The 10,428-nt window shown below is 65.6% G+C and overlaps 1 protein-coding gene across 1 annotated transcript; it reads right to left on the bottom strand.

The window, feature by feature from the left end:
- Nucleotides 1-2,348: 2,348 nt before the first annotated feature.
- Nucleotides 2,349-5,063, bottom strand: LIF (LIF interleukin 6 family cytokine). Its single transcript, XM_075168157.1, has 3 exons — nucleotides 4,885-5,063; nucleotides 2,954-3,132; nucleotides 2,349-2,786 (listed from the first exon to the last, which is right to left on the bottom strand). Exons 1-3 carry the CDS (start codon nucleotides 4,901-4,903, stop codon nucleotides 2,349-2,351), a joined length of 636 nt encoding a protein of 211 aa, XP_075024258.1. The 5' UTR covers nucleotides 4,904-5,063.
- Between the last annotated feature and the right edge of the window lie 5,365 nt (nucleotides 5,064-10,428).

Raw genomic sequence — 10,428 nt, 5'->3', positions numbered from 1 at the left:
GCGAAGCTTTGCTGAGCCTCTCCCAGGGCTGCCTGGGAAGCGGCTGTGATTTTATCTGCCCCCCCTCCCCGCAGACTCTCACTCGCCTCCTCTGCCTCTTCCCAGCCAGTTTTGGCGTTTCCCCGTACGCCCAGGCACCGCCAGCATTGCCGGAGCGTGGCACCCTGTGCTGCAATGCTCCCTGCACCGTGCTGGTCCCCGCACCGCGATGGTCCCCGCACCACGATGCTCCCTGCACCGTGCTGGTCCCCACACCACGATGCTCCCTGCACCGTGATGGTCCCTGCACCGTGATGGTCCCTGCACCGCGATGATCCCTGCACCGCGATGGTCCCCGCACCACGATGCTCCCTGCACCGTGCTGGTCCCCACACCACGATGCTCCCTGCACCGTGATGGTCCCTGCACCGCGATGATCCCTGCACCGTGATGGTCCCTGCACCGTGATGGTCCCTGCACCGTGATGCTCCCTGTACCGTGCTGGTCCCCACACCACGATGCTCCCTGCACCGTGATGGTCCCTGCACCGTGATGGTCCCTGCACCGTGATGGTCCCTGCACCGCGATGATCCCTGCACCGTGATGGTCCCTGCACCGCGATGATCCCTGCACCGTGATGGTCCCCGCACCACGATGTTCCCTGTACCGTGCTGGTCCCCACACCACGATGCTCCCTGCACCGTGATGGTCCCCACACCACGATGCTCCCTGCACTGTGATGGTCCCAGCACCGCGATGGTCCCTGCACCGTGATGGTCCCTGCACCGCGATGGTCCCCGCACCGCGATGATCCCTGCACCGCGATGATCCCCGCACCGTGATGCTCCCTGCACCGTGACGGTCCCTGCACCGCGATGGTCCTTGCACCGCGATGCTCCCTGCACCGCGATGCTCCCTGCACCGCGATGGTCCCTGCACCGCGATGCTCCCTGCACCGCGATGCTCCCTGCACCGCGATGCTCCCTGCACCGCGATGCTCCCTGCACCGCGATGGTCCCTGCACCGTGATGGTCCCCACACCGCGATGATCCCTGCACTGTGATGCTCCCCGCACCCTCCCGGTGCTTTTGAGCAGCCAGAGAGTGTGGATTTAAGCATCCCCTGGGGAAAATGCCTTCACAATCAGCCATCCCATAGGAGATGGGAAGGGAGGAAGGAGCAAGGGGACAGGGGATGGTGACCCCCAGCCCACAGCGATGCTTGAGGGGTTTTTGGGGCAGCCCTGAGGGTGTTTCAGGGGAGAAGCAGGGGTGTTTGAAGGTGAGCACGAGGGGAATTCAGCAAAAAGCAGCCAAATACAGTCTGTTTCTGTTGGTTTATTTAAAAAAAGGGGAAAAGAAGTATAAAAAAATAAATATTTAAATAGAATTCTATATATATATTACCACAAATCTTATTATTAATTATTATTAATTATTATTATTAATAACATTATTAAAAGTCAGGTCAGAGCACTCAGTGCACGCTGGGCTTTCCACCGAGGCAATAAATAACCCTCACAGCCCGCTCTGGTGCCAGGAGCGAGCCAGCGCCTCCTGCCACAGGCCTGGGACCGTCCCCGCGTCCCCGCGCCGGGGCCGCGTTCGACCGTGCGAAGCCCAGCCCTTGGCCGCTAGTACATTCAGAGCCCTTCCGATGGGAAAAGCACTTTTCCGAAGGGGAGGGTCGGGCCCTCCGTGCCCCGCCGTGCCTGCGCGGGGGGGGGACGATGCTCGCCGGTGGGGCAGCCCCCAGCTCTGTCCCCAGCGGGTGGCCTCGTCCGAGACGGTGGGACCCAGCCCCAGCCGCCGCGGCCACACCGGTACCCTCAGTTCGGCTCCTTGGGGGGGAGCCCAGCCCCCAGTTGTGCAGGGGGAGCGTGTCCCCGTGTCCCCATCTCCCCATCTCCCCACCAGCCGCAGCATCCCGGCGTCCTTCATCCCAATCCTTTTTCCCAGGGAAGCGGAAGCTTTCTGACGATGCTCGAGGATGTCCGTCAGGTTGCTCTCCACGATGGAGGAGACCGGCCATGGGGGACAGAGTCCAGCCCCGCCGCCAGCCCCTTGCAGCACCCACAGCTCCCCGCACCCTGTGGGAGCATGGGGACGGCCGAGGCGCATCCCGGGACCAGCCCGTGCCCCAGCATCACCTCGGGGATGCGCTGCCTCGTCCCGCTGGATGCCGGCCTGGGCTCTGCTCCGCCCGGGACACGCCGGGCTGCGACGTTCACCCCTCAAGGGGCAAATAAATTACCGGAGGGTAGATGGGGCCAGCGCAGGGTCCGGGGTAATAAATAGGAAGGCAGGAGTTCAAGAGGCAGCGGTGGGGGGGACGGCCGGTGGGGGGAGGCAGAGGAGAGGGGCGGGCGCTCACGGGGGGCTGAGATGAGGTAGGAGGACGCGGGCCGCCTGGGCGATGACCTGCACGTACTTCCTGAGCACCTGGCAGCCCTGCTGCTTCTTCTTGAAGGCACTCTTGCCCTTGGAGCTCTCCCCGTAGCTGACGTCCACCTGGAAGATGTTGTAGTTCTTGCAGAGGAGGCAGGTGAGGTTGGAGATGAGGCCCCGGGTGGTCTTGGTGGTGTTGTGGAGCCGGTCGAGGAGCTCCTTGGCCGTGGGGTTGAGCTCCTCCTGGTCGCGCGTGATGTTCCCCAGCGAGGCGTTGAGGAAGGCGAAGAGCTTGTACATGGCCACCATGACCTCCTTCCTCTCGCTCGTCCGGTTGACACGGAAAGCGGGGAAGAAGACACCGCTGGGGTTGCAGAGCTTGTCGGTCTCACTGCTGAACGGCTCTCCCTGGCACTTCAGCTGGGAGGAGAGGCGAGTGTCACCCCCATGTCCCCTGTCCCCCCCCCCCCGGCCACCTTCTGCCACCGTCCCCGCAGCGTCCCCAGCCCTCCCCCTTCATGCACTTGATGGAGCAAACAGCCCCGGGGGGTCCCCGCGGGGACCGGCCGTCCCCGAGCACCACTTACGTAGAGGCTGAAGAGGTCCTGGGCGGTGGCGTTGAGCAGCGCAACCTGCCTGCGGGTCTGCTCCTGGACGTTGGAGCGGCACAAGCCGTGACCGGGGCAGCTGGGGCCGATGCCCAGCAGCGCCCGGCCGGCCACCGGCCGCCGCTGCAGCAGGAGCAGGGCCACGAAGGGCACGACGCCTGTGCGGGGAGAGAGGCGGGCGTCACGGTGGGGACCAAGCCGGTGGGGGTCTGTGGGGACCGTGCTGCTGCTGATGGCCTGGGCAGGTCGCGGTGCAGAGCAACCCCCGAGGATGCCCCCAGCCACGGGCACCCAAGGGGAGGGCGTCCGGCCAGAGCGGGGACCCATCCCGCTCGGGTGGGGGTCTGGCTCGGCTGGCAGCCCCCAGAGCCCCCACTTTGCCGTCCTGGCCGTGCCGAGGCTCCCGTCCCGCTCCCGTCCCCCTCACCTGCCCCCCGGCAGGCGCTCCCCCGCCTCCCTTCCCCGCGGGGCGCCCCGCGGCATTCCCACATTTCGCAACCGGCCCGGTGACGACCTGTCGGATTTAATCAAATATGCAAAGCGCTTTCCCCTCCGTTATCCTCAGCCGGAGCGAGGCCCCACCCCGGCCCCGGCTGACTCAGCGGGGGCGCCCGCAAGGAAACCTGCCTTCGGCATCCCCCCGCTCCCTCCCGCCTCCGGCTCCACTGCCTGCCTCAGTTTCCCTGTCTGCGAAGTGGGCGCAGCGCCGAGGAGCCCCGGGGAGAGACGCTGCAGCTGCCGGAGACGCCGGCCAGGAAATCCCTGGACGTGGAACAAGGGGACCCTTGAGCCGCCGGCAGCTGGGTCGCTCCTGCCGGCGGGGCGAGAGTGGGGTGCTCCAACCCCCCATCCCTGGGGACCCCCAAACCAGCATCCCTGCTTGGGGAGGCCAAACGACCTCCGGAGGAGCCCTGCCACCGCGCTCTGCATCCTCGCGGCAGGGTACCCCGGGGGGGGTCCCTGGGGGATCCCCGCTGCCGGGTGACCTGGCTGCCACCGGCAGCGCCCCGGCAGGGTGGGGGCCCCGTGCCATGCCGCAGGGGTGCTGCCAGGCGAAGTCCCCGGGCCGTGACGAGCGCCGAAGCTGCCCGCACTTGTCAGCGCCTCCGACGTGCCGCCGGTGCCGGGTAATCCAAGCCTTGCTTTATTTACCCTGCCCAGGTGGGAAAGGACTTACCTGGGCGTGTTGCGATCCCTGACCCGCCGCTCCCCTCCTGCACAGGACGGGGGGGACCCTTCCTCCCCGCGCCCCCGGGGCCCTGGGTGCTCCCATGGGACCCAGATGCCCTGACCCCCCCGCAAACCCCTCTCCCTGCATCCCCCCCCAGCCGCTGCCTTCTGCCCATTTCACAGCTGGGCAGAGCGAGGCTCAGCACCCACGTGAGCCAGGGGCTGGGTGGGTGGGGGATCCCGGGTGGGTGCAGCCCCATGGGACCCCCCAGCACTGCCGCTGGGGTGGCGGCCGCTCCCTCCAACCCCCCCTCCTGCACTTGGCAGCCTCCCCATCCCTCCGGTGCTCCCGACGCAGCGGCGGCTCGCGGCATCGAGAGACCCAGAAGGAGGAAAAGCAGGAGGGGGGAAAAAATATTAAAAAAAGCCCAAAAAGCCCAAAAAAAAAAAAAAAAAGATTCCCCCCCTTGCTTTTTTTTTTTTTTTTTGGAAGCATTTCCAGTTATATAAGTGTCCAGATGTTGGCTGCACCGCGCCAGCGCCGCGCTTCGCTCCCCGCTGCCAATTCCCAGAGATGCTCATCCCGGGGGAACGCGGCACTGCGGGAGCCCCCTCGCTCCGGCGACGAACCGGGACCCGGTTGTGCCCGAGCATCACCGGGAAAAGGGGGGGGGGGGTGGGAAGGAAAAAAGGGGGGAGAAGGGGAAATAATTTTCCCAAAGTTGATTTTTTTTTTTTACCTGCCGGCACGAACTTCATTGTGAGCCGCGTCCCGGGAGCGACTTAATAGAGATTGGTGTTGGCAGAGGAAGTTTTCAGAAATTCATGTTCATACTGGGGGACTTCTCGGGGTTTATATACCGGTCCGGCAGCCAGCCTGTGTTGTAAGAAAGGGGAGGAGGGGGGGCGCGGGGGGGAGCAGCACCACTATCGTTACTTCTATTGAAACTGGAAATCAGGAAGTCGAGGGCTTTGGAAATCCTGAATGATTCTTAGAAATAAACTTCTGATAAAGTTGATGTCACCGGGATTGTGGGTTTTGTGTTTTTTCACGCGCGGGGTCGGGGAGGTGCTGGGGAAGTGGGTGGGAAGGCGGGGGGGGGAATATGAATTAAAGTCGTCCCCCCCAAGAGAGGCGAGCGGCAGCACGTGGGGTTTGGGGGCGTCGCGGGGGATGGTGGGTGCCGGCGGTGGTGTCGAGGCGATGGCGAGCGCGCGGCGCCGTGACTCATGGAGCCACAAGCACTTTCACCCCCGGGTCCCCCTCCCCGGGCCGGGGCTTCCCCGCCGGCTGCCGGAGCAGTCAATAAAATAAGGTGGGGGGGGAAATATGATTTGGGGTTTTTGGGGGGGTTTGGAAGGATAAAAAGTGCGGGGAGGCAATGGCGGGGTGCGCCGAGGGGTGCGGGACCCCCGGTCACGGTGGGATGGACGCGGTGGCATCGGCGTCCCCCGGCCCCGCCAGCGGCTCATCCCTTTGGGCAAAAATATTAAAAGTAAAGGGTGGGTTTTCTCTGGGAAAAAGGACAAACCCACCCAGCGGGAGAGGCTGGACCGGCCCCCAGGGTTAACCCTTCCCCGGCGGGGCTGTCCCCCTGCCCGGTGCAGGCAGGGTGCAGGCAGGGCGCAGGCAGGAGGGTGCTGGGCTGGTTGACAAGGTGCTAAAATCAGCGTGGGAGCAAACAGCCGAGCAGGGGGTCAAGCCCTCGCGGGGGTCCCGTGGGACCAGGCTGCTGCGGGGGGGCTGTTTGCTCCCTGATCTGGGTGAAAAACAGGTTAAAGGGATTTTTGTTTTTCTTGTATATATTTTTTTCTCACCAGGGGCACGGCCGAGCTGAAACTTTTAATCAGGTTTAGCAAGTTTGTGCCCTGGTTGTGCTGGCAGCGTGAACCTGCCGGGGTGACAGTCAAGGAACGGTGACGCAAGAGCCGCCACGACCCCGGCCGTCCCCCGTGGCAGGGGGTGACATGTCCGGGGGGGGGGGACACGAGGACCCCCCTGTGCTGTGTGTGTGTGGGGTCGGTCATGTAACTGCCACCTGCCTCAGTTTCCCCAAGGGTGACCCTGGGCACCAGCCTGGTTCCCGAGTGGCTGTGATGCCCTGGCAGCCAAAGCCCATTTCAGCCCAGTCTGGCCTTACTGGGATGCCAGGCAGCGGGTGGGGCTGGGGCTGGGGAGCAAGGGGGTGGCCAAAGCCAGGGAGGATGAGCCCCCATCTCACCCCCGCCCCCAGCCTCATGCCTGGTTTTATGGGGTGCAGTGAGCAGCGCATCACCTATCAGTGGGTATCTGATGACCTGATGCCGCTTAATTAGCTGGGGAATTGGTGTTTCTTAATTAGTAGCAGTAGGGAACTCAGCCCAGGGCTGCCCGGGGCCAGGCCAGCGTCCTGGAGCTGGGCAGGGTTTGGGCTTTCATTTACAACAGATTTTCTGTGGCAGATAGAAAGTGGGGGGTTCCCCTCTGCAGGGAGGGTGCTGCAGCAGGAAAACCCAAATCCCTGGTCGGGCAGGCTGGGTGGGGGAGAATTCCCAATGACGCCCAGGAAAAAAAAAAATCCCCTTTCCCAAGGGCTTGGGTAGTGGGAACGTCCCCGCACGGCTCCTGCATGGATGCCCCATGGGGACGGGCAGCAGGAAAGGTGCGATGCAGGAGGGTGCTGAGGCGGTGACACGGGTGGGGGGGTCCCAAGGAGGGGAGCCAGCCCTCGAGGGGCCGGGCGGGGGGAGCCAGCCCTCCCCATTGCAGGGAGCGGGGGGCTGCGGGGCTGGGAGCTGGTGGGGCATCCCCGGAGTGTCCCCGGTTTGGGGACCCCAGGAGCGGAGCTGGGGGCAGGTCGGGCAGGAGGCAGTGGCCCTGCCCGGCCGAACACTGCTGCCTGCTGTCCCCACCATCCCAGGGCCATGGGGACAAGCCCAGGGTGTCCCAAGGCCACCGCTGCCATGCTGCTGCTGTGCCCCCCCCCGCTGTCCCCTCTGCCCCATCCCACCCCCTCACTGTCCCCACCCCAGACCCCCCCGCCCCATCCCTGTCCCCGTGCTGCCCCCTGCTGCCCCAGCCCAGAACTGCCACTCCCCATCCCATAATTGCCCCCCCCGCCCCATCCCTACCCAGAACTTCCCTCCCCCCCCGCACCATCTCCATCCCAGTCCTGTCCTCTCCCCATCTCAGAACTGCCCCATCCCATAATTGTCCACCCCGGCCCCATCCCATAATTGTCCAACCCCCCCCCGCCCCATCCCCATCCCCATCCCAGAACTGTCCCAGCCCCATCCCATAATTGTCCCCCCCCCGCCCCATCCCATCCCAGAGTCCCCTCTGGGTCCCCTCTGGGTCCCCTCTGGGTCCCTGCCCCACGCTGTCCCCGTGCAGGGGGGACACCGAGATTTCAGCCGCCACCGCAGCGCCGGGGGGGTCCCGCAGGTTTGGGGCCGGGGCCGGGGCCGGGGGGAGGGGGGTGGGGGGGGTGGGTAAGGCCGGTGCCCCCCTGCCCCCCCCGGGGAAACCCGGGGCTCAATAACGGCGGGGACTGAATCCCGCTTTGTTTCCCTGCCCAGGGCTGCTTCCCCCCGGTCCCTGTGCCCCACTGGTGTCACCCCACCGGTGTCACCCCAACTGGTATCACCCCACCAGTGTCACCCCCCCACAGGTGTCACCCCACCGGTGTCACCCTCCCCCCCCAGGTGTCACCCCCACCAGTGTCACCCCACAGGTGTCACCCCACAGGCAGGCACCCTGCTGCTTTCCGTCCCAGCCGGGCGGGAGGACCCCGTGGCCGTGGCAGGGTGAGCAGCACCCATGGGGACAGTGGCCAAGGGACATTCCCACCGTGGGGTGGCTTTTCCCGGGGGCCATGGGGTGGGCAGTGGGGTCCCCCTGGGTGGCCCTGCGAGGAGGGAACCTGGCCCCGCGGGGACCCTGGGGACATGGGGGCTGCCAGGGCCCCTCTAGTGACACTCAGCCAGGGTGCACCCCCTCTTTGGGGGTCCTCCCCACCCCTCCACGCCAGTCCCGGGGGGGTCACGTACCTGCGCCCTCCCCTCCGCAGCCCATGCAAGCTGCCTCCTCGTCGGAGCCGGGCGGGCGGCTTGGTGGGGGACGGCAGCCGGCAGGCGGTGGCACGGTCACGGTCACGGTCACCCACGGCGTGGCAAGCCAGCCCGGGCTGCTTCATAGTGACATCGTCCCCACCCTGAGTGTCCCCAAATAGCAGCCGGTGCCAGTGTGGCGGCGGCCGTCCCGGCAGCGATGCTCCCCACGACTGACTCAGGCGGCGGTGCCGGCGGCGGTGCTGGGCAGCCCGGCGGGCATCGGCACACGGCGGGGAACAAGTGACTCCGCGGTGCCACATGACCGGGTCTTAGGATTTTTGACTCAGCGGGACCAGTGGCAGCGGGGTGGCCTGGTCCCCGTGTGGCCCCAGCCAGGCAGCAGGGACATGGCACTCTCGCTTGGCTGCGGCGGTGGCCTGGCCCGTGCCGGCGGCTGTGCCGGGTCACTTGCCACACAGGACTGTGTGATAGGTGACACATGGAGCCATGCGGTGTTGTGCCACGCTGTGGCATGGCACATGCCTGGTGGTGCCAGGCCATGCCATGGGATGCCATGTCACATGCCGTGTGGCACACTGTGCCACGTGCTACACCGTGTCGTGCCGTGTGCCATATCATGATGTGCCATGTCCTGTGCCACATCCCGTGCCGTGCCACATCCCGTGCCATGCCACACCATGCGCCACACCAGGCCAGGTCCCATCCCGCCCCGTGCTGCCATCCCACGCTGTGCCACGTGCCCTGGAGAGGACAACGGGCACAGCCTGGCCACCGGAATACAGCCCCTCTCTGCCCACAGGCGCCCGGACACCCGGACACCCGGACACCACCGCTCAGCGGCCCACGGGCCGAGGTCGACACTTTATTTCCTTCTGCCGTTATACAAAAATACGGGGGTGCCACGAGCCCGTGGTGGGCGCCGCCCTTCTCACAGTACCAAAAAATATTGATATTCATAAATAAAACCTTGTTACATTCATAGTTTAACACGATACAAAAAAGTTACCATAAAAATAGATATTTATATATTAAAAACATGTCCTTAAATATTTCTTCCCACTGCAGGGACGTATTAAATTAACCGCAACATTCAATAAATACGATAACCACCCAAATATTAATGTATAAATTAGTGGGGAGGGGGGGTGGGTGCCACCACCCACCGTCACAGTGCGGTGGCCGGGGCCGAGCCCCTGCCCGGCACAGGCAGGGCTGCGGTGGCACGGCCCGAGGGGCTCGGGGACGCGGGGGACACTGAGGGTACAGGGACGCTGAGCGCAGAGGGAAGAGCATGGGGTCCCTGCGGACACAGGGGTGCTGAGAGCACGGGGACACGAAGAGATTGGGGACACCAAAAGATTGGGGACACCAAGAGATTGGGGACACCAAGCGCGCAAGGGTGAGCACAGCGACACTGCACAGGGACGAGCACCGGGACACCAAGCACACGGGGACACTGAGAGCACAGGGACAAGCACAGGGATGCTGAGGGCTTGGGGACACTGAGCGTGCAGGGACATTGAGTATGCGGGGACACCGAGCTCCCGGGACACCGAGCTCCCGGGGAACACCGAGCTCCCAGGATTCCGCTCCCAGACGCTCCCTGGGCTCAGCAAACCCGGCGCAGGGCAGGCAGGGACGGGCAGGCGGGGGTGACAACGCCGGTGGCACACGCCGGTGCCGGCTGCGCTCTCCGTGGGCCGGGGCCGCACCCTGCCGGCAGCGCGGCGGGTGCTGGGCGAGCGGCTCTTAGTCAGGCTGGGTCACCGGACCCATTGAATCACTGGAAAATCCGGCAGGGCTCGGCAACGGCTCCATCCCGCGGCGCTGGGCACCCGGGGGACACCCGAGCGCGCCCGAGCACGCGGCTCCCGGCGGCACCGGGGCTGCCGAAACGTGGGGGAGCTGCCGGGAGCGGAGCGGGGCTGTCCTGCAGCCGAGCGGTGGCACGGGGACAGCTTGGTCCCCCCCCGGCAAGCTGAAGTGATGGGAGCTGCTTCGAGCGCGCCTGCCCGCTCACCCGTGCGACCTTAGAGGGTCCCCGTGGCGCGTCCTGGCCCGCGCGGGCAGCCGCGAGCCCCGGTGCGATCTCCGCTTCTCCCGGTGCGCCCGGCGGCTCCTGGCCTCCAGCTGGGCGCTGAGCTTGGCCATGAAGCCGGAGTAGCTCCAGAGGATCCGGCACCCCTCCAGCTTTTGCCGGAAGACCTTGGTGGGTGCCGTGGGGCCGGGCG

The sequence above is a fragment of the Calonectris borealis genome, chromosome 18 (genome assembly GCF_964195595.1).
Source record: "Calonectris borealis chromosome 18, bCalBor7.hap1.2, whole genome shotgun sequence".
Taxonomy (NCBI): Eukaryota; Metazoa; Chordata; class Aves; order Procellariiformes; family Procellariidae; genus Calonectris; species Calonectris borealis.
This window is presented reverse-complemented; position numbering and strand designations above follow the sequence as displayed.